Raw genomic sequence first — 27,743 nt, forward strand, 5'->3', positions numbered from 1 at the left:
AGACAAAGTAGAGTGGTGGTTGCCAGGGGCTGGGGGAAAGGGGGAAAACAGGAAGTAAGTGTTTGATGGGAAAACTTTGAGAAGTTTGAGAAGCTGAAAAAAGAGTTCTGGAGATGAATGGTGGTAATGGTTGCACAATAATGTGAGTATATTTAATGCCACTGAGCTGTACACTAAAAAATAATTAAACTCTCATATACTGTTGGTGGGAATACAACCACTATGGAAAACAATCTGGAGATTTCTCAAAAAATTAAAAATGGATATACCTTTTGACCCAGCAATTGTACTTCTCGGTATTTATCCAAAGAAAATCAAAATAATAATTTGTAAAGATCTATGCACCCCTATGTTCACGGCAGCACAATTTACAATAGCCAAGATATGGAAGCAGTCTAAGTGCCCATCAACAGAAGTGGATAAAGAAGTTATGGTCCATATATACAATGGAATATTACTCGGCCATTAAAAAAATGAAATCCTACCATTTGCAATGACAAGGATGGACCTAGAGGTTATTATGCTGAGTGAAATAAGTCAGACAGAGAAAGATAATTACCAAATGATTTCACTTATATGCTGAATCTAAGGAACAAAAAGAACCAACTAATCAAAAACAGACTCACAAATATAGAAAACAGTCTGGTGATGGGTGATGGTCAGAGAAGAGGAGGGTTGGGGGCTGGGAGAATGGGGTAAAGGGTTAAAGAAGTACAAATTAGTAGCTGATAGATGGTCATGGGGATGGGGAGCATGGCATAGGGAAGGCAGTTAGCATTAACATAATGGCTAGGTGGAGACCAGAGAAGAGAAGAAACAATTAGGGGGATCATTTTACAAACTATATAAATGTCTAACCAATGTACTATATACTTGAAACTAATAATAAAATAAAATTTAAAAAATAATAAATATAATTAAGATGGTCATTTTACATTATATGTACTTGCCACAATTAAAGATAACTTAAAAGGTGAGGGGGTCCTTCTTCCTTCCCCTGCTGCCTGGAGCTCAAGCGACCACTTTAGAACACGAGGCAGCCGTCCTCTTCTTTCTGTCCCATGGCTGCCTGGTGAGGTTTTACTCCGTCTTGACTGCATTATCCACATAGAAGACCCTCAATGAATGGTCTCCACAACTGCCAGAAGTGACCCAGGCAATGTCCCTCAAATTCTCCAAGTTTCTCGCCTCACTCAAAGTAAACCACCATCCTTATAATGATGGACAGGGTCTTTCCCCATCACCTCTCTGGCCCCAGTTCCTGCTACTCCCCCCTCACTCACTGCACTCCAACCACACAGGTCTCCCTGCTGCTTCTCACACATGCCAAGCATTTGCCTGCTTCAGAACCTTTGCACTTGTGTTCCCTCTACCTGGAAGATACTTTCCACAGACATCCATATGGCTCACCACTATCTTCCTCTAGGGTTTTACTCCAAATGTGCCCTTCTTGGTGAAGCCATCTCCAGCCACTGTTAGCTGAAACTCTAGCTCTTCCCCATCCTGACACAGCTTATCTCCCTCCTCTCTTCAGTTTTTCCTCCTCAGCATCATCGATATCTAATATATTATACATTAAGATATTCATCTCAATCTCCATCTGTCTCTCTGACGAGAATGAAGGCCCTGAGAGGACAAGGATTTTCATATGTTACTCATTTCTGCATCTCTAATGCCTAAAACAGGGCCCAGTATACAGTGGTATTCAGTAACTATTTCGTGAAGAGGTCAGTATAATAACTGATGATGTTTTCTGTGCAGATAAAGAGACACTCCCCCACCCCCAGGTGTGAGGGTCACCCCTACTGAGGAGCCCTGCATCCTCAGGAGTCCATCCCTCAGCCCTCAAGGACCCTCAAACCCAGGCAACGAAGGCCACAGGTCAGGCTTGCCTTGTACAGGGAAATGCCACAGTTGTCGATGTCCTCAACCCCACAGGCCTCGCCCTCCTTGGCCCCCATGACACCAGCCATGCAGCTCTTCTCCTTCAAGTAGGACACGCAGCAGTGCTTCTGGGCTGTCCTGCAACAGAGGTGCACCTCAGTCCCACCTGAGTGCCCAGCCCCAACCTCCCAGTGACCTTTTGTAAGAGGGATCATGGCCCCAATTTCACAGAGGAAGAAACTGAGGGTCAGAGAAGGGAGGCCCTTGCCCATGTCTACTATGAGTGGGGCCAGTGTTGGTGGCAGGGCATTGGCAAAGCCGGCACATCCCCACTGAGTCACATGAATCTGTTCCTTGGTTTAACCAAGAAGACTTAGGCCTGGGCCCTGCTGGACTCAGTGTTGTGTCCCTGACAAATAAGGAAGAGTGACTGGCACTCCGAATCCCCCATAGGGCCAAGATAGGAAGACTCAATCCTAGGAAGGGCTGGGTGGGTTGGCCTAGAGGAGAGCAGCCTACAGGGTCTCTGGTCACCCTCCCAATCTCTGTAAGGCTGTGGCAGCTGATGAGTCTGCAGCATGATGGCAGAGCCAGGGCACAGAGTCAGGGGTCACAGGGAAGCAGGGTTCAGCCCCACTTGAGGAAAAGCATGTCCCAGCAAGAGCTATCCAGTGATAGAATTGGCTGTCCGTGAAGTAGTGAGTTTCCCATCATGAGAGGGATGTAAGCCCGCCCTAGGGCTGCTTCACTCAAAACTCCAAGAGTCTGAATGGTGCACACTCTAACTCCTAAATAGCCCCAAATTGATGGGACAACAAAAAGGAAAGGAAAAAAACAAAGTTAAAATTTAAATGTTTCTAAAGGAGGCATGGTGGGCTGGACATTAGGAAACGTGGAGTCTAATCTGGCCATGATCTCAATGGGCTGTGTAGCTTTGGGTGAATCACATACCTCTCTGAACCTTGTCTTCCTTGTCTGGAAAAATGAGTAGACTGGAAAAGATAGTATCATTGGAAAAAAGGAGTGATTAATGGCTGATCAATATGTCTTCTGGGCCTGACACATGGAGGACATGACTATAAATCATTCCTTTGCTGAGACACCAAAGTCAGAAGAAACAATCAGCACAGGCAGCAGAAGAGGACAATGAGAGGCTAGCCTTTTGGAGACCCCAAGTTAGCAAAGTGGGGAAAGAAAGAGGGCCGAGGACCTCAGGTCAAAGCTGAGAGAGGAAAACCTATACGGGCTGAGCACTGCCTAGCAGCAACTCCAATGTGTGGTAAGAAAAGCACCCAATTAATCCTAGGTGATAATGGTCTTTTAACACTTGCTCCAAACTGTACACTCCTCTTATTATGCGCATTAGGCCAGCTATGAATATATGCGGCTAGTTTACTTAGGAGACCACTCTTGAGCTTTCCACACCTGCAGAAAGCCTCACCAGCTGGCCCAAGCTGCCACATCTAATCACCCTTATGCACCTGGAAGCAGGTGAAGCATGTGCTCACCTTGCCTTGCCAGGGCCTGGGTTCCGAGGCAAGCAGGGATCTGGAGAAGGGGAATGGGCAGGTCTGCCTGCTCCAGGGTACCCACCCTACCTGCAGATGTCGCCCTCAGCACCGCTTTCAGGGATTTCCAGGCATTCATCATTGTCAATGGCCCACTGCTGTCCAGCTGCGCAGCATGTCTCGATCAGGTCCTTTGTGGAGACTGTGAGGAAAAACATGGGCAGAGTCACCACCCTAGAGGAGGCATGCAGGTCTAAGGTGTCTAGGGTCAACAAGTACAGTAGATGCTACTGGTGCCTACCGAGATCCCCGTTACTGGGCAGGTAACTCACTCACTCACTCCGGCTGCTCCGCACGTTGGCTGCCAGCAGCTCACAGCTTTAAGCCCTTCTGGAGAACTTCCTAAGAGGTTAAGGTGGCCCCATGGGAGAGGGGCCTGGGAAAAGCACAGCCAGTCAGTGAGTAGCATGGGAGTACAAAAGTGACAGCTCTGTGGGGCCACTCACACTCCAGAGTTCCCTGTGGGATCAGGAGCATTGTCTGGCTCCTTCCCTGCACCTCCCCCAACCATCATGTGCACAAGGACCCCAACTCAGGATTTGCTTCTAAGGGGCCCAACCTAAGACGCCAAGACAGGACAAGACATAAAAAAGCAACAGCAGCAGCAAGGGAAGCTTAAAACTCAGGAAAATCCACAGAAGAAACTTAATGGGAAAAACATCTGTGACTTAGGAGGGTGGAAGGAATCAGGACCAGGGAGAACATCTTAAAACTCAAAGGCACAAACTGTACACTAAGAAATGGATGAATCTGACTGCCTCAAAATTAAAAATCTCTGTATAATAAAGAGCTCCATGGACACATATAATAGACTGCTGACGGGTCGGGTGACATTTTTGGAATGTCTAAAACTGACAAAGAATTGCTATTGAGAAAATATAATAACCTCCTGAAAATTAATAAGGAAAAAAATCCCCAACATAAAATACCCATTAAACTGAAAAAATCAGAAAGAGGAATAAATATGCTCCGGGGGTGGCAGTGGGGACTGGCAGCCATTTTGGAGGGCGATCTGCCACCACTTACACAGTTAAGTATGCACATCAACTAGGACCTGGTGGTTCCACTCCTGGGAGTACATTCCAGAGAGATCTCCAGCCAGGCCCATAATGCAATAGGTACAAGGATGTGCACTTGAGCATTATTATGAGAGGGGATTAGAGGCAATCTGGAAATTCACACTGGAGGAGTAGATGAGAATTTGGAGAAATCTTCCATGTAGGACTCCATAGGTGTCAGAAACAAAAGACAAGATGTCCACACGACAACATAAAGCTGAACATATGTATACCCAGCAGCATGGAGCAGCATGGAATGGAATGCTGAGGGGGAATAGGAAGAAACCAAGTGAGATCCATTATACAAATTTAAAATATTACATACAAAATAACAATATGCGCTTTTTAAGAACACATAAAAAGAAAAAAATCCACAAATTAAACAGAAGAGAACTGTTGCCTATGGTGGGGCAAAGGGATGGCAATAGGGAAAGGGAATAAAATACATAAATAAAACAAGAGAGAGCCTTTCAAAGGTTATGATAAGGTGTAAGGTGCCAAAAAAATGAGAAGTACAATTGACCCAACCATTTCCCTCTGAGGTCTAAAAATAAATGACATTCAAAAATAAAGCTCATCTAGAACATATACATCTATGTACATGCTGAGGAGCAGCAGGGCGTATTGGAATAACTTTGAGCTGGAGGCCAAGTGTCAGGTACTACCATGTGTAGGTGTTTCTCCTCTCTAAAGACTCAGTGTCCTTCTCTGATATGAGGACCTAATGACTGCACAGCTGCAGAAGCCTACGAAGACCTCTAAATATCCTGGAGTAATTCACATCACCTTGCAAGGCAGGGGAGCAAATGCACCAAGGGGTGTCAGCAGCCTGCAAGGTTCTAGGAACAGATTAAGAGCTTGCTAGAATCATCATCTTTATCTGCTAAATGGATATTTCAAGTCATCAAACTTTTCTAAGTTTCCATTACTTTCTGTAAAACAGGGAAAATAAGCTTCAGTAACAACTTGAGGGCTGTTCAAAGGCACCAGAAGGAATGAAAAGAATTCTTAATAACTGGTATCTACCAGAAACAAGTTACAAAACATCACACTCAGTGGTGAAACATTAGACACATGGCCCACTAAAGTCAAAAATATGACAAAAATGCCTCCTGATGCTGCCACCACTTAGCAGTTTCCCAGAGGTGCTAGCAAATGCAATAAAGCAAGACAAAAAGAGGCAGAAGAAATATTAGAAAGAGACAACAATCTGTATTTGTAATGTTATGGATTCAATTTCCTAGAAAATCCAAGTGGATCAAAACTAACAAAATATTAAAATGAATACTAACTACTAATTATTATTATAATTAAGTAGCCAAAACCAAAATCAACATATTCAAATTACTGGCTTTCCTATACACCAGCAACAATTAAATAGAAAAGGTAGTAGGGAAAAACATCCCATTCAAAACAGAAACAATGCTAGAAATAAATCTAAAGTAAACATGCTAAATCTACATGAAGAAAAAATTATCTAATATACACAACAATATACTTTATTGAAATTAAAATTACTATATAGTATGTATCTGGATGGGAAGATTCAATACCTTAAAGATGTCAATTCTCCTCTACTTAATCTATAATTTCAATGCAACCCCAAAGTCCCAACATGAAATTTGTCAGGCTGATTAAAAAATTCATCCAAAAAAGGAAATGTTTAAGAATAGCCAAGAAGAGTGATGCCAGAGGCATGGCAGTGTGAGAGGTCCCCCTGATCTTTCCTTTTGAAGTTAGAGTTGAACAGCTATAATTCAACAAAGAATTCCCTGCTCAACACACAAACACACCTGAGAGATAAGCACACAGAACACCTGAAGGTAGGTGAATCTGAGTGAACAGGAGAGGATGGAAGGGAGAAGAGCAGAGACGGCTGCCCAGAGCTCATTGCAGGTCTCAGGAGAGGGGAGGAATCAGGGGGCAAGCACCTCTGTGTAGCCTCAAGCATTCCTGCCTGAGTGATCAGCATGTAATATGGGTGAACACAGTGATGGAGCAGAGACTGAATACAGAAGTGCATCAGCTGTGTTCTAGCAGCTGCATTCCCAGGAGAAAAACAAAGCCACGAAGCCTGCCTGGCTGGCTCCCCCTACTCTCCAAAGCTTGTCTTTCCTCATTCTCCCAGAGCTAGCAGTGGGCCCTAGAAGAAACTGTAGCAGTAGGTGTTGGATGACAGGGCAAAGTATCTATAGCCCTGAGAAATGAAGAGACAGTTTCTGAAAGGCGGACGCATGCTGTGGTTAATCCCAGTGACAGGAGTGGAAATACAGAAGAGAGGCAGCTGAGGTCTGGTTGTTGTCATTACTGGGAGGAGAACAAAGCCATATACCCATAAGTTGCTTCTCCTCTTGCCCCCACCCATCATGGCAGACCCCAGTGGGACACCCCCTGCACTGCAGCACTGCACCTGGTTGCAGGGGTAGCTCTGGGATTTCATAGGCTTCCTTGGAAGCCCATCGCCAACCACATTCTGCCATAGGAGTGGTGCAACTTGGTCAAAAGAGATGCCTACCTCCCCAGGAACTACAAGACATTCTTCTACCGCCCACTGAGATCCAAGAGGCTGGAGCATTGCAAGAGAAAATAAAACATTTGCAATGAATGCAGCGCCACCTATTGGAAAATAAGAGAAAGACCTCTTCTTATGAATCTGCTAAAGAGGTAGCAATCTAAAAACAAACACTAGTTCATTCCCAAAAATGCCTAGGCAGAGAAATTATCCAATAAACATCATGAATAACCAAGGTAACATGATAGCTCAGAAAGAAAATGAAAAATATCCAGAAGATAAACTTAAAGACATGGAAATATGTAACTTAAATGACAGAGAATTCAAGGTTGCAATTCTGGAAACATTCAACAAGATGCAAGAAAACTTAGACAGGTAGTTTAATGAACTCAGAAATAAAATTCATGAACAAAATTCATGAACAAAATAAAGTTTCAGTCTCTTACATAAGAGACTGAAACTTTAAAAAAGAACCAAATAGAAACTCTGGAGCTGAAGAACTCAATAAAAGAGGTGAAGAATAAATTAGCAAGCTTAGGAAATAGAGCTGACCAGATGGAGAAAAAATTAATGATTTCGAAGATAAAAATCTAGAAATGATGCAGATGGAAGGAAAGATGAGAGTGAAAAAAATAAAAAATTAAGAACTCTATGAGAACTTTCTGACTCCATCAGAAAGACCAATATAAAAATAATGGATATACCAGAGGAAGAAGAGAGGGACAAGAGTACAGAGAGAGCTATTCCAAACCCATGAGAACTTCTCAAAGCCACGGGAAAAACTAGATCCTCAAATCCAAGAAGCAAACAGAACATCTAATTATCTCAATCCATAAAGGCCTTCTCCGAGACACATTATATTAAAATTGTCAAAATTAATGACAAAGAAATAATTATCAAAGCAACCCAGAGGAAAAAAGATGATAATCTATAAAGGAAATCCCATTAGATTATCACTGAATTTTAAAGCAGAAATTCTACAAGCTAGGAGAGAGTGGAATCAAATATTCAAATCATTGAAAGAGAGAAATTACCAACCAAGAATAATATATCCAACAAAGTTACCCTTTATATATGAAAGAGAAATAAAGACTTTTTAAGACATATAGAAACTGAGGAATTTGCCACCATGAGACCTGCACTACAGGAAATGCTGAAAGGGATTACTCTACCTGAAACACAAATATAAAGGATACAAAACTATGAGGAAGATGACTGACAGACAGAAGCAGGAAATTGAAACCCTTATTCACAATAAGGTATTACACATTTTAATATAATATAAAGGTTAAAGGACATAAAAACATTTTTAAAAAGAGAAAAGACAATAGCTACTACAACTTAGAAATTAACTCATAGTATAAACAGGAATAAATTATCACAACAAAAATACAAAAGGGGAGAGGGGTAAAGGTCTGAATTAGCAAAGAGGAATGGAGATAAGATAATTCAGAACAAAAAGAACTACTGCATAGATGAAACTTCCTTGTGCATAAACTTAATGGTAACCACATCAAAAAAAAAAAAAATCCAGAACTGAGATATATAACATAAAACAAGACTGAACAGAGGGGGAAAAAAGTCATAGAATACCACTAAGCTAAAATAACAGAAATACAAGGCAAAGAAATAATGGAAACACGAAGCTACCAGAAAAGAAATGATAAAATGGCTATAGGAAATCTCCATACAACGATAATCATCTTAAATAGTAAATGGACTGAACTCACCAAATAAAAAGGCACAGAGTAGCAGACTGGATCAAAAAACAAAACTCAACTATATGCTGCTTTAAGGAGACATATCTCAGCTGCAAAGACAAATACAGACTCAAAGTGAAAGGGTAGAAAGTGATACCCCAATCAATTGGCATCCATAAGAAAGCGAGTGTAGTTGTACTTAGAGATGATCGGATTTCAAGATAAAAAGAATAACAAAAGACAAAGATGGACATTTTATAATGATAAAGGGAACAATACATCAAGAAGACATAACACTTATCAATATATATGCATCCAATCAGGGAGCACTAAAATATATAAAGTAACTACTAACAGAACTAAAAGGAGAAACTGACAAAAAAACACAATTATGTTAGGGAACCTAAATATCCCATTGACAGCTATGGATAGATCATCCAAGCAGAAAATCAATAAGGAAATACTGGCCTTAAATGTCACATTAGACCAAATGGACATAATTGACATTTACAAAGCCTTTCATCCCAGAAGATCAGATTATACATTCTACTCTAGTGCACACAGAACATTCTCAGAGATATACAACATTTTGTGGCACAGAACTAGCCTTGACAAATTTTAAAAGACTGAAATCATACCAAGCACATACTCCAACCACAATGCTTTGAAACTGGAGATCAATTGCAAAAAAGAAAATAGGAAAAACCAACCACAAATGTGTAGAGTTTAAACGAAATGCACCTGGACAACAACTGGATCAAAGAAGATATAAAAGGAGAGACCAAAAGATATATAGAAAAAAATGAGAATGAATATACAGCATATTAAACCTTTTAGGATACAGCAAAGCAGTAATAAGAGGAAAGTTTATACCATTACAGGCCTATTTCAAGAAACAAGAAAAATCCCCAATAAAAAATCTAACACTGCATCTTAAAAAACTACAAAAAGAACAACAAATGAAGGCCAAAGAAAGAAGGAAATAATAAAATTAGAGCAGAAATAAACGAAAGAGAAAACAAAAGACAATAGAAAAAAATTAATGCAACAAAGAGCCAGTTCTTTGAAAAGATTAATAAAATCGATAAAACCCCAGCTAACCAAAGGGGGAAAAAAAAGGCTTAAAGAAACAAAATCAGAAATGAAAGGGAAGTTACTACAAATACCAAATACAAAAAAATCATACAAGAATACTATGAAAAATTATATCCCAGCAAATTTAATAACCTGGAAGAAATGAACACATTCTTAGAATTATATGACCTTTCCTAGACTGAATAATGAAGAACTGGAAAATCTAAAAGGACCAATCAAGAGTATGGAAATTGATTTAAATTAAAAAAAAAAAAGAAAAGAAAAAAAAGAGTATAAAAATTGAAACAATCATCAAAAACCTACCAAAAAGTAAAAATCCAGGACCAAATGGCTACACCAGCGAATTCTACCAAACATTCAAAGATGATTTAATATTTCCTCTTCTCTAACTTTTCCAAAAACTTGAAGAAGAAGCAATATTTCCTTACTCATGTTATGAGGTCAACATAACCCTGATACCAAAACCTGGTAAAGATAACACAAAAAAAGAAAAATATAGACCAATATCTCTTACAAACACGAATGCAAAAATCCTAAATAAAATACTAGCAAATCGAATACAAGACACTAAAAAGATTACACACCACGATGAAGTGGGTTTCATCCCAGGGGCCCAGGGATTTTTTTTAAATCTACATCTTTATTTCAAATAACAGAGATGGTTTAACATACACAAATCGATTAATATGATACACCACATAAACAAAATAAAAGATAAAAATCATAAGATCATATAAATAGATGCAAAAAAAGTATTTATTTAATAAGATATAGCATCCATTTATAATACACTTTAAAAATGGGTATAGAAGGAAGTACCTGAAAATAATACAGGCCACATATGACAAACCCTCAGCAAACATCATACTTAATGGTGAAAAACTAAAAACCTTCCAAGACCAGGAGTAAGACAAGGCTGTCCACTATCACCACTATTATTCGACATAGTGTTGGAAGTCCTAGCCAGAGCAATTGGGCAAGACAAAAAACATCCAAACTGGGAAAAAAGTAGTAAACTTGTCACTTTTTGTAGATGACATGATCTTTTACATAGAAAACCCTAAAGACACCACCAAAAAACTATTAGAAATAATACAGTACAAGTTGCAAGATACAAAATCAATGTACAAAAAGGCATCACATTACCTATATACTAACAATGAATCTCAGAAAAAGAAATGAAAAATAATTCCTTTTGCAATTGCAACAAAAAGAATAAAATACCTAGGAATAAACTTTAAAAAGGAAGTGAAGGACCTATACACTCAAAACTATAAGACATTATTTAAAAAAAATTGAAGAAGGCACAAAGAAATGGAACGACATTCCATGTTCATGGATTGGAAGAATCAATATAGTTATAATGGCCATATTACCCAAAGGAATATACATATTTAATGCAATTCCCCATCAAAATCTCAATGATATCTTTTAAAGAAACAACAAAAAATCATCAGATTTGTTCAGAACCACAAAAGACCCTGAATAGCCAAAGCAATCCTGAGAAAAACAACAAGGCCGGATGTATCACACTCTGCAACATCAAATTATACTACAAGCGACCAGCTGAAACATGGCAGAGTGAGAGACGTCACTAGAACTCTACCTTTGAAACAACAAAAAGCTGACCATCTAAAACTCAACAAAAAGCATCCAACCTGTACACCAACACGTCTGAGTGTGGGATCTGCACATAAGAGCTACCACAGTTCAGAACCCCATGTGTCGGGTGGCAGACTGGGAGAAACAAAGAAACTGACTCTCGCAGCAGGAGCTCCCTGCAGGAGGAGGGGAAGGCGTGAAGGTGCGGCAGGTTCCCTAACAGCCCTGCCTGGGGGAGCCGTGACCTCCACGCGGCTGGCAGCAGTGCCCATGTATCAGGGCAGAAAGCAGAGAACTGGGGAAGGCAGAAAAGCGTGGACAGCAGAGAAACAACAGTTAATTATTGCCAGCTGGGGTTGCAAAATGCGAGACTGAGCTGCAGCTCCCATCCCACAGTGGGCCCCTCCTCCCATATCCTCTAAAACTGAACACTGCAGAGCCCTAGGAGAATCTAAGCAAATGCTACCAAAACTGTTGCTAACACTGACAAGAACTGAGACTGAGGGTAGCAAGCGTGATTGAATATCTATAAGGAAAAAAGAGGCATTATTAAGGCTTTATATAAAACAAGAACCCAAGAGGCATAGATGCCACCTACTACAAAACCAAAAGAAAAACACCTTCTTTGTAACAGGTTAAAGAGAGACCTTTATATAATAAATCTTCTTTCTGGAAAAAAACAGAAAACATTTCCATTAATGCCCAGGCAGAGAAATAGTCCATTAAACACCATGAACAACCACGGTGACATGGCATCTCAGAAAGAAAGAGAAAAATCTCCAGAAAATAAACTTAAAGACACAGAAATATGCAACTTAAATGACAGAGAATTCAGGATAGTACTTCTGAAAACTCAATGAGATTCAAAATGATTCATATCGACAATTTCAGGAACTGGAAAAACAGCTAGATGAGCAGAATGAGTTCTTTAGCAGAGATTGAAATCCTCAAAAAAGAACCGAATGGACCTTCTGGAGATGAAGAACACACTGAAAGAGATGAAAAATGGAATAGCAAGCTTAGGAAATAGAGTCAACCAAACGGAGGAAAGGATCAGTGATATCAAAGACAGAAATCTAGAAATAAATCAGAAGAAAGAAGAGAGAAACCGAAGAATGAAAAATAATGAAAGAGAAATACAAGAACTAGCTGATACCATCAGGAGAAGAAATATAAGAATAATGGGCATTCTAGAAGGGAGGAAAAGGAGCAGGGATTAGAAAGCATTTTCAGACAAACAGTTGATGAGAATTTCCCAAATCAAAGAATGAGCTGGAGCTTGGAATTCAAGAAGTCAACATAACAGCTAATTATCTAAAAAGGCCTTCACCAAGACACATTGTATTAAAATGATCAAAAATCAATGACAAAGAAAGAATTCTCAGGGCAACCAGGGAAAACAGTAACCTCTAAAGGAAAGCCCATTAGATTATCATCAGATTTCTCAGCACAAATTTTACAAGCCAAAAAGGAGTGGAATCAAATATACAAACTATTAAATGAAAGGAACTACCAGCCAAGAACAATGTATCCAGCAAAGCTCTCCTTTAGATATGAAGGAGAAATAAAGACTTTTCAAGACATATAAAAATTCAGGGAATTCTCTCACTACAAGGCCTACATTACAGGAAATACTGAAAGGGGACAGCTCATCTAAAACAAAATGACAAAAAAATACATAACTATGAGTAAGGCAACTAGCAGGCAGATAGAAGCAAAGGAGTACAACTCTTATTAAGAACAGAGTATTATAAGCTTAAACAATAAGAGTTTTGCTATTGCGAAATAGTAATGAACGTTCAACATACATAGGGACAAATTGAGACAACAATGACAGAAAAGGGGAGGATTCAAAGATCCAAAATCGCATAGGGGAATGAAGATAAGGCACACGCAGAAGAAAATAGACTACTATATATATATAACTATCCTTTACAAATTTATAATGGTAGCCACACGCCAAAGATTCAGAACCAAAGTACATAACATAAAACAAGAAGGACCAGAGGGAAAATCCACAAAACCGAACCAAAATAAAAAAGCAGAAACACAAGGACAAGGAAGCAATGAAAACATCGAGCTACAAGAAGATAAAATGGCTATAGGAAAACCTCATATTTCAATAATTACCCTAAGTGTAAATGGACTTACTCGCCAATAAAAAAGCACAGAATTACGGATTGTATCAAAAAACAAAACCCAACCATATGCTGCCTCTAGGAGACACACCTCAGTTCCAAAGACAAATATAGACTCAAAGTGAAAGGGTGAAAAATGATATTTCAAGCAAATGGCATTCAGAGAAAAAAGCAGGAGTAGTGGTACTAATATCAGACAAAACAGACTTCAAAATAAAAAAGTTAAAGAAAGATACTGAGGAACACTTCATAATGATAAAAGGAAGCTCTCTCTCTTTTTTTTTTTTTTTTTAGGAACACATATAAACTTTATTTGGTATTCCTAAAGAAACAATGCCTTAAGTACCAAGGTCCAATGGAGACATTACACACAGCAATTTGAGTTTTAGATACAGTCTTACGACATTTTTTGAAAAAATAAAATAATAAAATAGCCATTAAGTAACCCAAGCAAGAAACAAATAAACTTACTTGTAGAGATTATGTAGGGAAAAAGAAAATATAGTCCACGTAAGTGAAAAATGAAAGGAATTACAAAAAAATAAAAGCAGAGAGGTATAGTGAAGTTAAATGTTATGCTGCAAATAAGTTAATCATATGCATAATCAAACACATTAATATCTATGCTCCCAAATCCGGAAGCCCCGAAATATATAAAGCAATTACTAACAGAACTAAAAGGAGAAATAGACTAAAACACTATCTTAGTAGGGAACCTAAATACCCCACTGTCAGCTATGGACAGATCATCTAAACAGAAAATCAATATGGAAATGACATCCTTAAATGACACATTAGACTAACTGGATAATTGACATTTACAGAGCCTTTCATACTAAAACAGCTGCTTATACATTCTTCTCTAGAGCACATGGAACATTCTCAAGGATTGAACATACTGGGACACAGTGATAGCCTCAACAAATACGAGGTTGAAATCATACCAACCATATTCTCTGATCTTAATGCTTTGAAACTAGAGATCACCTGTAAAAAGAAAGTAGAAAGAACCACAAATAAATGGAGATTAAAAAACATGCTACTGAAGGATGATTGGGTCAGAGAAGAAATAAAAAGAGAGATCAAGAAATACATAGAAACGAATGATAATGATACTACGACATATCAAAACTTTTGGGACATGGCAAAGGCAGTCATAAGAGGAAAATTAATATCATTAGACATCTATCAAAAAAAAAAAAAAAAAAGAATGAGCCAAAATAAACAACCTAACACTTCAACTTAAAAAACTAGAAAAGAAAAATTAAGCCTAATGTCAGCAGAAAGAAATAATCAAAATTAGAGCAGACTTAAACGAAATTGAAAACAAAACAAAAAAAAAATAGAAAAAAATAAATGCAACAAAGAGCTGGTTCTTTGAGAAGGTTAATAAAAGTGACAGACCCCTAACTAGACTTACTACAGAAAAAAAAGAAAAGACAAACAAAATTAGGGATGAAAGAGGGGAAATTATGATAGACATTGCAGAAATACAAAGGATCATACAAGAATACTATAACACCAAATTTAAGTACATAACACCAAATTTAAGGAAATGGACAAGTACTTAGAAAGATACAGCCTTCCTAGACTGAATAAAGAACTGGAAAATCTAAATAGACCGATCAGCAGTACAGAAATTAAAACAATCATCAAAACCTACCAAAAAGTAAGACTTCCAAGACCTGACGGCTTCACCAGCAAATTCTGCCAAACATTCAAAGAAGATTTAATACCCTTTCTCCTCAAATTCTTCTGAAAAATCGAAGAGGAGGCAATACTTTCTAACTCATTTTATGAGGCCAATATTACCCTGATACCAAAACCTGGCAAAGATAACACAAAAAAAGAAAACTACAGACTAATATCTCTCATGAACACTGATGCAAAAATCCTAAATAAGATACTAGCGAACCAAATACAGCAACATTTTCAAAAGATTATACACCATGATCAAGTGGGCTTCATCCCAGGGGCATGGGATGGTTCAACATATGCAAATCGATTAATGTGATACACCACTAAACAAACTAAAAATAAGAATCATATGATCCTATCAATAGGTGCAGAAAAAGCCTTCGACAAGATACAGCATCCATTTATGGTCAAAACACTTAACAAAATCGGTATAGAGGAAAGTACCTTAACATAATAAAGGCCATATATGACAAAGCCTCAGCCAACAGAATACTTAATAGTAAAAAACTAAAAACCTTTCTTCTAAGATCAGGAACAAGAGAAGGCTGTCCACTATCGCCATTGTTATTCAATATAACATTGGAGATCCTAGCGAGTGCAAGCAGGCAAGAGAAATATATAAAAGGCATCCCAATAGGAAATGAAGAAATCAAACTGTCACTATTTACGAATGACATGATTCCTTATGTAAAAAAACCCTAAAGACTCCACAAGAACACTACTAGAAACAATAAGCAAATACAGTAGAGTTTCTAGATACAAAATCAATGTCAAAAATCTATAGTGTTCCTATACTCTAGTAATAAATTGTCAGAAAAAGAGTTGGAAAAAATAATTCCTTTTGCAATTGCAACAAAAAGAATAAAATACCTAGGACAAAATCTAATGAAACATGTAAAGGACCTATATAAAGAAAACTATAAGACCCTATTAAAAGAAATTGAAGATACAAGGAAATGGGAAGGTATTCTGTGTTCTTGGATTGGAAGAATCAACATAGTTAAAATGACCTTACTATCTAAAGCATTATACAGATTTAATGTAATCCCCAGCAAAATCCCATCAGCATTTTTTAAAGAAGTAGAACAAAAAATTATCAGATTTGTATAGAAGCACAAAAGACCACAAATTGCCAAAGCTATCCTGAGAAAAAAGAACAAGGCTGGAGGCATCACTCTGCCCAACTTCAAATTATACTACAAAGCAATAGTAATCAAAACAGCATGGTATTGGCAGAAAAACAGACACACAGGACCAGTGGAACAGAATCGAGAGTATAGAAGTAAACCCATGTTTATATGGGCAAATAATTTTTGACAAAAAAGCCAAAAACATACAGTAGAGAAAGGAAAGCCTCTTCAATAAATGGTGCTGGGAAAACTGGAAAGCCACTTGCAAAAGAATGAAACTAGATTGTTATCTATCACCACATACCAAAATTAACTCAAAATGAACCTTGGACTTAAAGAGGATTTTATGAATTTGACCTCAAAGGCAAGGGAAGTAAAAACAAAAATAAATGAATGGGACTACATCAAACTAAAAAGCTTATGCACAACAAAAGAAACCGTCAACAAAGTAAAGAAGACAATCATCTAAATGGGGAATTGTATTTGCAAGCAACACCTTCAATAAGGGCCTAATATCCAAAATATACAAAGAACTCAAATAACAACAACCAAAAAACAAACAAACAAACCAATCAAAAAATGGAAAGAGGACCTGAACAGACACTTCTCTCAAGAAGACATACAAATGGCCAACAAATATATGAAAAGTTGCTCAACAATGCTAGCTATTGTTGAGCTAGGGGAATGCAAATCAAAACCACAATGACATCTTACCTACACCTGTTAGAACACTCATACGCCATAGGTGGAATTGTAAATTGGTATAGCCACTATGGAAAATAGTCTGGAGGTTTCTCGAAACATTAAAAATGGATATATCTTTTGTCCCAACAATTGCACTTCTAGGTATTTATCCAAATAAAACCAAAACAATAATTCGTAAAGATCTATGCACCCTTATGTTCATGGCAGTACAATTTATGGTAGTCAAGATATGGAAGCAATCTAAGTGGGCATCAACAGACAACTGGATAAAGTTATGTTCATATATACAATGGAATATTACCTGGCCATTAAAAAAGTGAAATCCTACTATATGCAATGAATGGACCTAGAGGTTATTATGCTGAGTGAAATAAGTCAGACAGAGAAAGATAAATACCAAATGATTTCACTTATATGCAGAATATATAGGAAAAAAAAGAACAAACTAATCAAAAACAGACTCACAAATATAGAGGACAGTCTGGTGACAACCAGGGAGGGCGGTTGGGGGGCTGGCAGAATGGGGTGAAGGGTTAGAGAAGTACAAATTAGTAGTTGATAAGATGGTAATGGGGATGGGAAGCATGGCATAGGGAATGTAGTCAGGAGCAATGTAATGGCTAGGTGTAGAACCAGAGGAGAGAAAGAGTAATTAGAGGGATCATTTCATAAACTATATAAATGTCTAACCAATGTACCTATATACTTGAAACTAATAAAAAAAAAAGATTTAAAAAAAAGACATGATATAATAAATGTTAGTGAGGATGTGAAGAAAAAGGAATCCTGTGCACTGTTGCTGTGAATGTTAACTGGTACAGCCACTATAGAAAACAGTATGAGGCTTCTTAAAAAATTAAAAATAGAACTACCATATGACCTAGCAGTCCCAATTCTGGGTATTTACCTGAAGGAAATGAAAACACTGTCTTGAAAAGATATCTGCACCCTCATGTTCCCTGCAGCATTATTCACAATAGTCAAGACCTGGAAACCAACTAAGAATCCATCAATATATGAATAAAGAAAATGTGGCATATGTATACAATGAAATACTATTCCACCATACAAAAGAAGGAAATCCTGTCATTTGTGACAACAGTGAATGGACCTAGAGGGCATTATGCTAAGTGAAATAATCCAGAGAAAGACAAATATTGCAATGGTATCACATGTGGAATCTAAAAAAGCTGACTGACTCGTAGATACAGAGAGTAGACTGTATCTAGTAGACTACCAGGAGATGGGGGTGGAGAAAATGGGGAGATGTTGGTCAAAGAGTACAAACTTCTAGTTATAAGATAAACAAGTCCTGGGGATGTAATGCACAGCATGGTGACTATTTAACAATACTGTATTGTATACTCGAAAGTTGCTAAGAGCAGATCTTAACTGTTCTCGCCATAAGGGAAAAGATAGTAACTGTGAGGTAATAAGGTGTTAACTAGCCTTATTAGAGTAATCATCTACATAATATATACATATATACATGCACTTATTACATTGTATATCTTAAACTTACATATTGTTATATGTCAATTATAGTTCAATAAAGCTGGTGGGGGGGGGATAAAATCCACAAGGAAAAAAGAAAACCTCAATACAACTGAGTACATAAAAGTTTAAAATACCTATATGGCAAAAGACAGCTCATCTAACTGGCTTGGTTACTTTCTTATCCCATCATTCACTCTTAAATCTCATAGCATTTATCACTATGTGAAATCATCTTGTTTATTTATGAGCTCTCTTTTTCAGTTGTCAGTTTCCTCCTCTGCAATATCTGCTCCAAGGAGTTTTACTTATCTCGGCATGGTGCCTGGTACAGAATGGGTATCTAATGAGTATTTGCTGAATGAATCAATGAGACACTGGGCAACTGCAAACCTGTTTCAGACAGCAGGACTGGGGCCTCACCATCATAGTGTAACGTGGCACCGATACACCTGGCCCAGGATTCCTGCCACAGAGTCAGGATTTGAGTCTCTGTGGCCACTGAGAGTGATATCACTATTCCATGCTTAATCCTCTCTAATTACACTCTGGGCTTTACAAATCAGGTAAAGAGTTAAGAGGTCCCAAGTCTCAATTTCCCATTGTCCCTTCCCCTCTCTATTCCTCAGCTTCCCCAAGGCTGGGCTGTTACTATGACCATCTCTTGGTTCACCAGGCTCTTTCCTACCACCTTATTCTGAGTACTCTCTTTGAAAATGACTATCACCAGCCTGAGAGGTGATTCTGCTTCCCTATGGCTTGATTGGTGTTTTCCTGTCCCCTCCTTAATCAGACACCAGGTTTCAGCCTGTGCTTGGCAAACATCCCACCATTCTCTCCTGGCCTTTCTCACCCTGGCTTCCCTCCTTTTCAGACAAAACAACCATGACCCCTTATGCTGTGATGGCCACCCACTTGGAACAGGAGAGGATTAGTACCGGGCCAAGAATGGCACTGCCTAGCACCATCCAACATATAGGAGGCAGGTCCAGGCAAAGCTCAACAAGATGTGTATTGCCCATCTCCTTGTCCAGCAGATGCACCCCACTTCCCAGCGCAATGCCTCAAGGCTCAGCCCACAAGCTCTCTCCTTCAGGTCTCCTTCCCTGACCACCCCTCTAAGGAGGCCCCCCAGCCCTGTTCTCTGTGGTTCTTTTTAAGTTCTTGGGCAGCAACATTTCAAGTTTCAGTTCTCGGCCCTCCTCTCTTCTCCACCCAGTTTCTGAGCTTTAAATGCCTTCTACACCTCACCCCCTCCTGCACATCCAACTCCAGCCTTAGTCTCCTGCATACACACACAGCTGGCTAAGGAACTACCACTGGGTGTCACTCTCGTGTTCCCTGGGCCACAATATGTTCGGCAACTAATTTTTCCCAAACCACTTCTCCCCAGGTCTTCTCTCTGTCAGTGAAGGGCTCCTGCCAATCTCAGAGCCCTCCTGGGCCAATTCGTCATTCCTCACCTCCCTCCTCCAATCCATCACCCACTGGTGAATCCTAGTCCACCCACTTCACTCCTCATACTATGACCATCTCTTGGTTCTCCAGGCTCTTTCCTACCACCTGTGTCCTCCTCCAGTCCATCTTCCAGATATCGCCAGAGTTCTCATTCACAAAAAATCAATTGGACTGTGTCTCTCCTAGGCCTATGAGCCCCAGGAATCCTCACTTTCTTTACAAAGACCTACATGATGTGGCCCTACCAATCTCCCCACCTCATCCCCTTCTCTGATCCCCTCTCTCACTCACTCCCTCCACTCCTTGAACTCTTCAGGCTCATTCCTGTTCAAGGGCGTAGGCACATATTATATGTTCTGCCTGGAATCCTTCACCCCTCCCCTGTGCCCTGCTCAACCTCCACTCTCTATAGGACTGTTCCTTTTCCTTCTTTAGGAATCTCATCTCTTCAGAGAGGATCGCCCTGACTTACATATCTAAACCAATATGCACCCCAGCCCTCCTACTGAAGTTTTCCTCTTAACATCCTGGCGTTTGCCAGCCCGAAGTCATCTCAGGGAGCCCTGTAGTCCACAGACCACCCTATGAGATAAAAGCGCCCCTCCCCAGTGTGACTATCAGGGCCTTCACAACACAGCAGACTTACACCCCAGCTCATACCCCTCTACTCTGGCCATATATACTTTTCCTTGCCACTGTCTTTGCACATGCTGTCCCATGTTGGGACTCCTTTCTTCTACTTGTCCAACTATCAAAAGTCCAACTATCCATTCTTAATGAGCTAAACCACATGTGACTCATTGCCTCTCTGTCCACTGCACCTCCATCCATCACACACCTCCATCCCAGGCAGAACAAACAGCTCTTTCCTCTGGCTTCATTCACTTTAGCACTTAGTACATACTTTCACCACGATGTCACTGTCAGGTAACACGCTTGTCTCAACCACCAGACTTAAGGTCTCAGGGGTGTGAGTCATTGCATCGTTCCCAGTCAGACCTGGTACTTGAGGAAATCTGGGACTGGCTGGGGTATAACCAGTCCCTTGGTATATATCATCTCATGTAAAACTGACATCAACAACAGCAGAGGGTAAATAGAGATCTACGAGTTTTAAGCTATACAGCCCAAGGGCACAGGCTTAGGAAAATAAGGAGGAAGAATACAAATGGTGTCCCACAAAGTCATTCACACCACCTCTATGTAGCAGTGTCTACCCTGGGCCATAGAGGTGAGTACAGGCAGGGCTGCACCTTGTAAGCATAGGCCTCACCCCTCACCCGTTGGGGAATGTGGGCAAGTCTCCCATCCTATGAGTTTCCATTTCCCTGCCTATAAAATGGGCAAATGACCTCTCTGACCACAGTTTACAAAGTGGAGAGATGAGAAGATTCAGTGTCTGGCAAACAAGTGGTCAGTAAACAGTGCCTCCCTGCCCGCTAGCACACATAAGGGGTTTGGCAATATACCTAAATATTCTACAATTAGTTAATTAAAAAACAAAGGAAAAGACCAATAAATGCACAGATAGAACAATCCTACTGCATCTTTTCTGTTTTCCTCCTCTGGGTTTTCAAGGACTCGCTCATTTCTGTCCACTTTGCCACTTTGTGTGAGCTCAGGCCAAAGGGACCATGTTCTTTACCTGTCAGTTATTCATAACAGTGTGCACACAGAGGTGAAGGCCATCTCCTGCTGTAATGGCTGCAGCCCTGGCCCAGCAGGCTCTCTCTGGCTTCCTGGGTTCACAACACTCTGATACACCTCACAGAAATCAGGGCTCCACAGCCCTGCCAGCATAGAGAGCAATCAACATCAGGTAAAGTAGAAGATACGCAAAGCCCATACTGCAGCAACTGCATTCTTAGGTACATGTCCAAGAGGAACGGGTGCCCATGGTCTCCACGTGAGATCCACATACAGTAGCCCCAAGCTGGAAATAACCTAGTGCCCATCAACAGAAGAAAGGCTGACTAAGCTATGGCACGATCACATGATGTGAATGAATACACTCCAACCACACATCTCAATACAGGTAATCATACAGATTTGACCATGGGAGAAAGAAAGAAGTCACAGAAGAATACTGCATACTGCCTTTTACATGAAGTTTGAAAACAGGAAAAAGCAAACGACTGTTTAGGTGGTAAAAATCTAAAGAAAAGGAAAGAACTTATGCTTGCAGGAGTCAGGATGGAGGTAACTGTGGAGTGGGGAGGGTTCAGGGCAGGCCAGACAGATATGGCTTCTGTTCCTACTGGCTGGTACCTTCCTGGGTGCCCACTTTAAACGCTTCATTAACTATTCACGTTAAGTCCCACAGCTCTCTATTCACAAATACTTCACAACTAAAACATTATTTGAAAAGGTAGTATGATTAGAAATTTCTAAGACTAAAGACTAAAAGAATCTTTAAAAATACATCCCAAAAAGTGACGCAAGCCAGATACAAAAGGACAAATATGATCCCACTTCCATCAGGTACCAAGAATAGGCAAATTCATAGAGAAAGAAAGTAGAATAGTGGTTCCCAGGGGCTGGGGGTAGGGGCATGGGGAGCTAGTGTTTAATGGGCACAGAGTTTCAGTTTGGGAAGATGAAATTTTTCTGTGGATGGATGGTGGTAATGGATCAATAATAATAAGAGTATACTTAATGCCACTGAACTAGACAATTAAAATAATTAAACTTTACCTCAATAAAGAGAAAGCAATGCATTGCAGTATAAAAAAAATGTGACCCAGCATTTCCCCTCTAGAAATCTAATCTGCTGACAGCCTGTCTCATGGACACAAATATGTATGTCATAGGTGCTTGCCACAGCCAATTTTGTTAGAGCAAAGGTCCAGAAACAACCAAAATCCTGTCAATAGGACAATGATTGAATAACTAATTTTATATCCATCCAATCTGATGCCGGTGTTAAAGAGTTAGATTGTTATACACTTATGTAGGACAATTTCTGAATGTACTATAAGAATTAAGAAGAAAGGGCTCAATGCTGAAACCATGTGTAATAAGCCACCGTTTATTTTTTTAAAGGGATGTGTGGACATACATGGAGTATTTCTAGATGGAGTCCCAAGGACTGACAGTGGTTACCTCAGGGAGGGACCTGGCCCTAGGGAGAGAGGAAACAAAATGACATTTCACTGTTTCCCCATTTATGTTTCTGTGCATTGCTGATCACATGTAGGTATTGTCCATTCAAGAAGAGCTCTGTTATAAGAAGAGCTGTTATAAATAGATTCTGAGACTCAGGAAATGCTAATTCCCTTTGATCACGAGACAATGGGTGTCCTGAATAATCCAGCCCAGAGGTTGTGACCCCTCTAGACAGTCCCCTTTTTCTAACATTAAAGCCCTAAAGAACTGTGGGATAAAAAAGTACAAATAGCCAGTTATAAAAAGTCACAAGGACATAAAGTACAGTTTAGGGACTATAGTCAATAATATTCTAATAATTATATATAGTATCAGGTGGGTACTAGACTTATCAGGGTGATCACTTCATAAGTTATAGAAATGTCTAATCACTATGGTATACACCTGAAACTAACATAATATTGGAAAATAAATAATTGGAAAATAATTTTTTTAAAAAAAGAACTATGGATTTGGAAATGCTGCAGCAAAATGTCTAACCCTGGCAGGAGGGTGATGAGTGGGCCATCTTGGCCAGATGCCCATTTGGACAGGATGTTTGCGGGCCTAAGCAAATAGCCCAGAGAATGCTATAGCTCCCAGCAGCCTGCTATTCTTGGGCGGCGGCGGGGTGGGAGGGGGAGGCACCTGAAAGGTTCCTGAGCTCTGTCCTCCTGCCCCAGGATCACAGACATGAATGGCTGGTTGAGAAACAACAGGAGCTGCCGGGCTGAGCCCATCCGCCAGGGCCCACCCAATTCAGCCTCTTAGAGATATCATCCTCAACTCCACAGGGTTAGGTGACCCCAGCCTCCATTGTCCTTTCCAGCACCTCCCAATCACCTTGGTTCCTCATGTGTGGATGTTTACTGCCTACCCCTGTCCCAGTCAGCAGCTGGCCCACTTGCTCACAACTCCAACCTGGTCAAGAAGGCACTCAGCCACTCTTGCTGACCAGCTAGATCTCCGCCCTGGCTAGGCTACCCATCAGGCTCCAGTTTGTACCCACTGCATCTTCCCTCCAGCTCTAGGAGGATCCTATTCCCACCCACATTTTACAGATGAGTAGACAGCAATCCAGAGGATGTACAACTTGCCCGAGACCACATGCACCAGCCAGAAGCAGCACGGGATCTACTGCAGGCTGTGTGCTCCACAATGCCTGTTCCTGAGCAGAGGCTTCCAAGGAAACAAGGAAAGGGGTGGAGAAGAAAGAGGGAGAAAGGGGTAGTTTAAGTCCCTCACTCTATATTAGCTGTCCCAAGAGAAGCAGGGTCCACCACTCCTCAGGCTTCTTCCCCAAGCCCACTCCCCCAGAGGACTCAACACTGCCCCTCCACCCTGTACAGGGCAGGGAGTTGGGGATTCCGGGCTCCCCGATCACTCTGCCTCCCCTACCCCGTACTACCTAGAAGCAAGCCTGACCTTCAGCTCTACTAGCCCAAGGTGCTGGCCCCCAGGTGAGAGGTGTTTTCTGCATGGGAGAGCCTGCAGAGCTCCTTACTGCAGTTCCCACGGGGAATTTCAAGGCTAGCACCTCACAATTCTCCCAACAACCCTGAAAATTAGAGATATTATCTTCCTCTTAAAGGTGAGGGAAGGGACAGAACCAAGATCAGAACTAGGCTCTGCTTGTCCCCAAAGCCCAAGCTATTATCTTTCTGAAACTGACTTGAAAATATTTTCATGTGCTTTTGTCATGTGGGCATTGGGTTCACTTTAGCCCACACCTGGCTAGTTAACATGTGAAAGACTTTAATGACGATTCAACACTCCAGAGGCAGATGGTAAATTCAGTGTGAATTTTGCCATCCTATCCATGAGGACTGCAAAAATAGCCACAATTCTGTGTAGAGAGGTGGCATCTATTTCCCTACCCACTGAATCTGAGCTGCTTCGTAACTGTGTTGCTTTAGATAACAGGACACAGCAAAAGTGAAACCTGAAGAGGCTTTGCAGCTTCTGCTCTCTCACTCCTGGGACCCTGCCAAGCCATGAACCAACCCGGGCTAACCATCTGGAGGATGACACCACATGGAGCAGAGACAAGCCATCTTGGCTGAAGCCATCCCCAGTTAAGCCACCTACACAAGTTGACCATCTACACAAGTGAGCCCAGCTGCCATCAGCCAGGACTAGCTCAGGTCAGCAGAGCCCAGACCAATTGCTAACCCACATGGTTATAAAACTAACACCGGCCACAAGTAATTAGCTGGGAATAGATGTAATTAAAGATGTGTAAGACATCTATACTCTAAATTATAAAACACTACTAAAAGAAACCAAAGAAGACCTGAATAAATGGAGAGATCTACTATGCTCGTGGACTGGAAACTTAATATTGTTAAGATAGCAATTCTCTCAAAATTGAAATACAGAGTCAACATGATACCAATTTTAAAATCCTAGCAGGCTTCTTAAATGTAGAAATTGGAAATACAAAGGACCTAAATAGCCAAAATGATCTTTAAAGAAAACTAAACTGGAAAACTCCCACTACTAGATACCAAAATAACTATAGAGTTAGTTACAGTAAATCAAGACAATGTGCAAAGATAGTCAGCTTGACAATGGAACAAAAAAGAGAGGCCAGAAACAGACCTCCTCACATATAGTCACTTGATTTCTGACAAAGGCACAGTACAGTGGGGGAAAGACGTCCATTTCTAGCTGGTGCTGGGTCAACTGACCATTTGAAAAAGAATGAATTCTGACTCCTACTCACACCACCCAAAGAAACAAATCTAAATGTGATTTAATATGAAAAGTGAAACAAGTTAAAATGTCTAGAACATAGGAAAATACCTTCATGACTCTGTATAGACAAAGATTTCTTTAAAAAAAACACACACACACGCAAAATGTACTAACATTGTAGTTCATTAAAATTAGAAATCTTTGTTCCTCAGAAAATAGTATTTGTTTTCTCGTCAGAAAAAATCATTAAGAGAGAAGAAAAAAGTCACAGAATGAGATAAGCTACTTGTGATCCAAAAAAGACACATAATCAGTAATACATAAAATATTCCTACAAATCAACAAGACAACCTCAATTAAAAATGACTAAGTAACAACAAAATGGCCAACAGTAATATGAAAATGTGCTCAGCATCATAAGTTGTGAGGGAATGAAAATTAAAATCATAATGAGATTCCACTATGTATCTACCCAAATGGCTAAAATGAAAAAAAAAAAAAAAAAAAAAGGACAGCATCCAATGTTGGCAAAGATATAGAGCAAATGGAACACTCACTCATTGCTGGTGGAAATTAAACTGGTAATATACTTTGGAAAACTGTTTGGCAGTATCTGCTACAGCTAACCAAATCTTCTGATGCAGCAATTACACTCCTAGGTTTATATCCAACAAAAATGAATGTCTAAACCTACCAAAAAACTCACACTTCTGAATGTTAACAGCAACTCTATTCATCATGGCCAAAAACTGAGAACAGCCCAAACATCCATTCACACTAGAACAGATAAACTACGTTTTATCCCTACAATGGAACAGTAAAGAGCAATTTTTTTAAATGAACTACTGCTACATGCAACATGAATGAATCTCAATCAATTATCCTGAACCAAAGAAGATAAACACAAGCAAAATCATACTGCATGGTTCCCGTTATACAAAATAAATTAATGAATAGGTAAGAAAAATTGATGGTGATAAAAGTCAGTGTTGTAGTTTCCATGAAGTAGAGAGGATAAATTGAGAAAGGGTACCAGGAAAATTCTGGAGTGCTTGAAATGTTTTATCTCTTGATTGGAATGGAGATGCCTGGGTTACACATTTGTGAAAATCCACCAAGCTGTTCTATGAAGACTCCTGTGCTTTACTGTCTATATATTACACTTTATAGAAAATATAACAACATAAAAATATAAAAATAAAAACATTTAAAGGAAGTACTGTTATATTAATCTAGATTAAATGATACTCAAGAGTATCTATAGTATACTTCAATACAAAGTTTTAGAAATAAGGAAACTCAGGAGATGTAACAATAAAATATAAACCAAATAATAGTTAATCACCATGGATTAGATCTATGAACACTTTGGGGACAAGTAGAGAATTACGAATATGGTCTTAGTATTAGATGGCATCAGGGAATCGGTAATTGTGTTAAGTGTAGGATCATATTATGTGGTAATACAGGAGAATGCCTTTATTTTTTAGAGTTGCAATATACAGTGTCAAGGGTGAAATGTTTCCATCACACATGCATACACACGTGCAGTGTACACATATCGTATTTCAAATGAGAAAGAGTGAGCATTGGACAATTATGAGACTGAGCCTTCTCCCCCTAGAGGTGGTCTCACTAAAGGTCTGTCCCAGCTGCCTTGTGTGGGCTGGGGTTCCAAGTAGAACCCCAGGATGTTGGTGTATTGTGGCTGGTGGAGCCACAGTTATGAGGGGGTACTTTGGTGGGCTCTCATATGTTGGGGTCCTGAGGCCCCACAGCACTTGGATTCAGGCTGGTCCTTGGGAAGCTTTGGGAGGTAGTAGCTCAGTGGTCAGATGACCTGTGGACAGACCCTACCCT

General features: G+C 39.9%; 1 protein-coding gene across 8 annotated transcripts in view; it reads right to left on the minus strand.

Annotated features, from left to right (window-relative positions):
• Positions 1 to 27,743, minus strand: part of FBLN2 (fibulin 2) — a 97,110-nt gene that overhangs the window by 28,718 nt on the left and 40,649 nt on the right. For 6 of the 8 annotated variants that reach the window (XR_002781381.1, XM_023533171.1, XM_023533175.1 and 3 more), the window contains 3 exons: positions 3,483 to 3,594; positions 1,893 to 2,022; positions 951 to 1,094 (listed from right to left, as the gene is read on the minus strand). Coding sequence is in view for 7 of the 8 variants with exons in the window: in XM_023533171.1 (XP_023388939.1) it covers positions 951 to 1,094; positions 1,893 to 2,022; positions 3,483 to 3,594 (386 nt within the window). In the remaining variant the exon portion in view is untranslated. The remainder of the gene's footprint in view (positions 1 to 950; positions 1,095 to 1,892; positions 2,023 to 3,482; positions 3,595 to 27,743) is intronic. The other 2 variants (XM_023533173.1, XM_023533176.1) reach the window with 1 other exon arrangement.

The sequence above is a fragment of the Pteropus vampyrus genome, unplaced genomic scaffold (assembly GCF_000151845.1).
Source record: "Pteropus vampyrus isolate Shadow unplaced genomic scaffold, Pvam_2.0 Scaffold97, whole genome shotgun sequence".
NCBI classification, from domain to species: domain Eukaryota; kingdom Metazoa; phylum Chordata; class Mammalia; order Chiroptera; family Pteropodidae; genus Pteropus; species Pteropus vampyrus.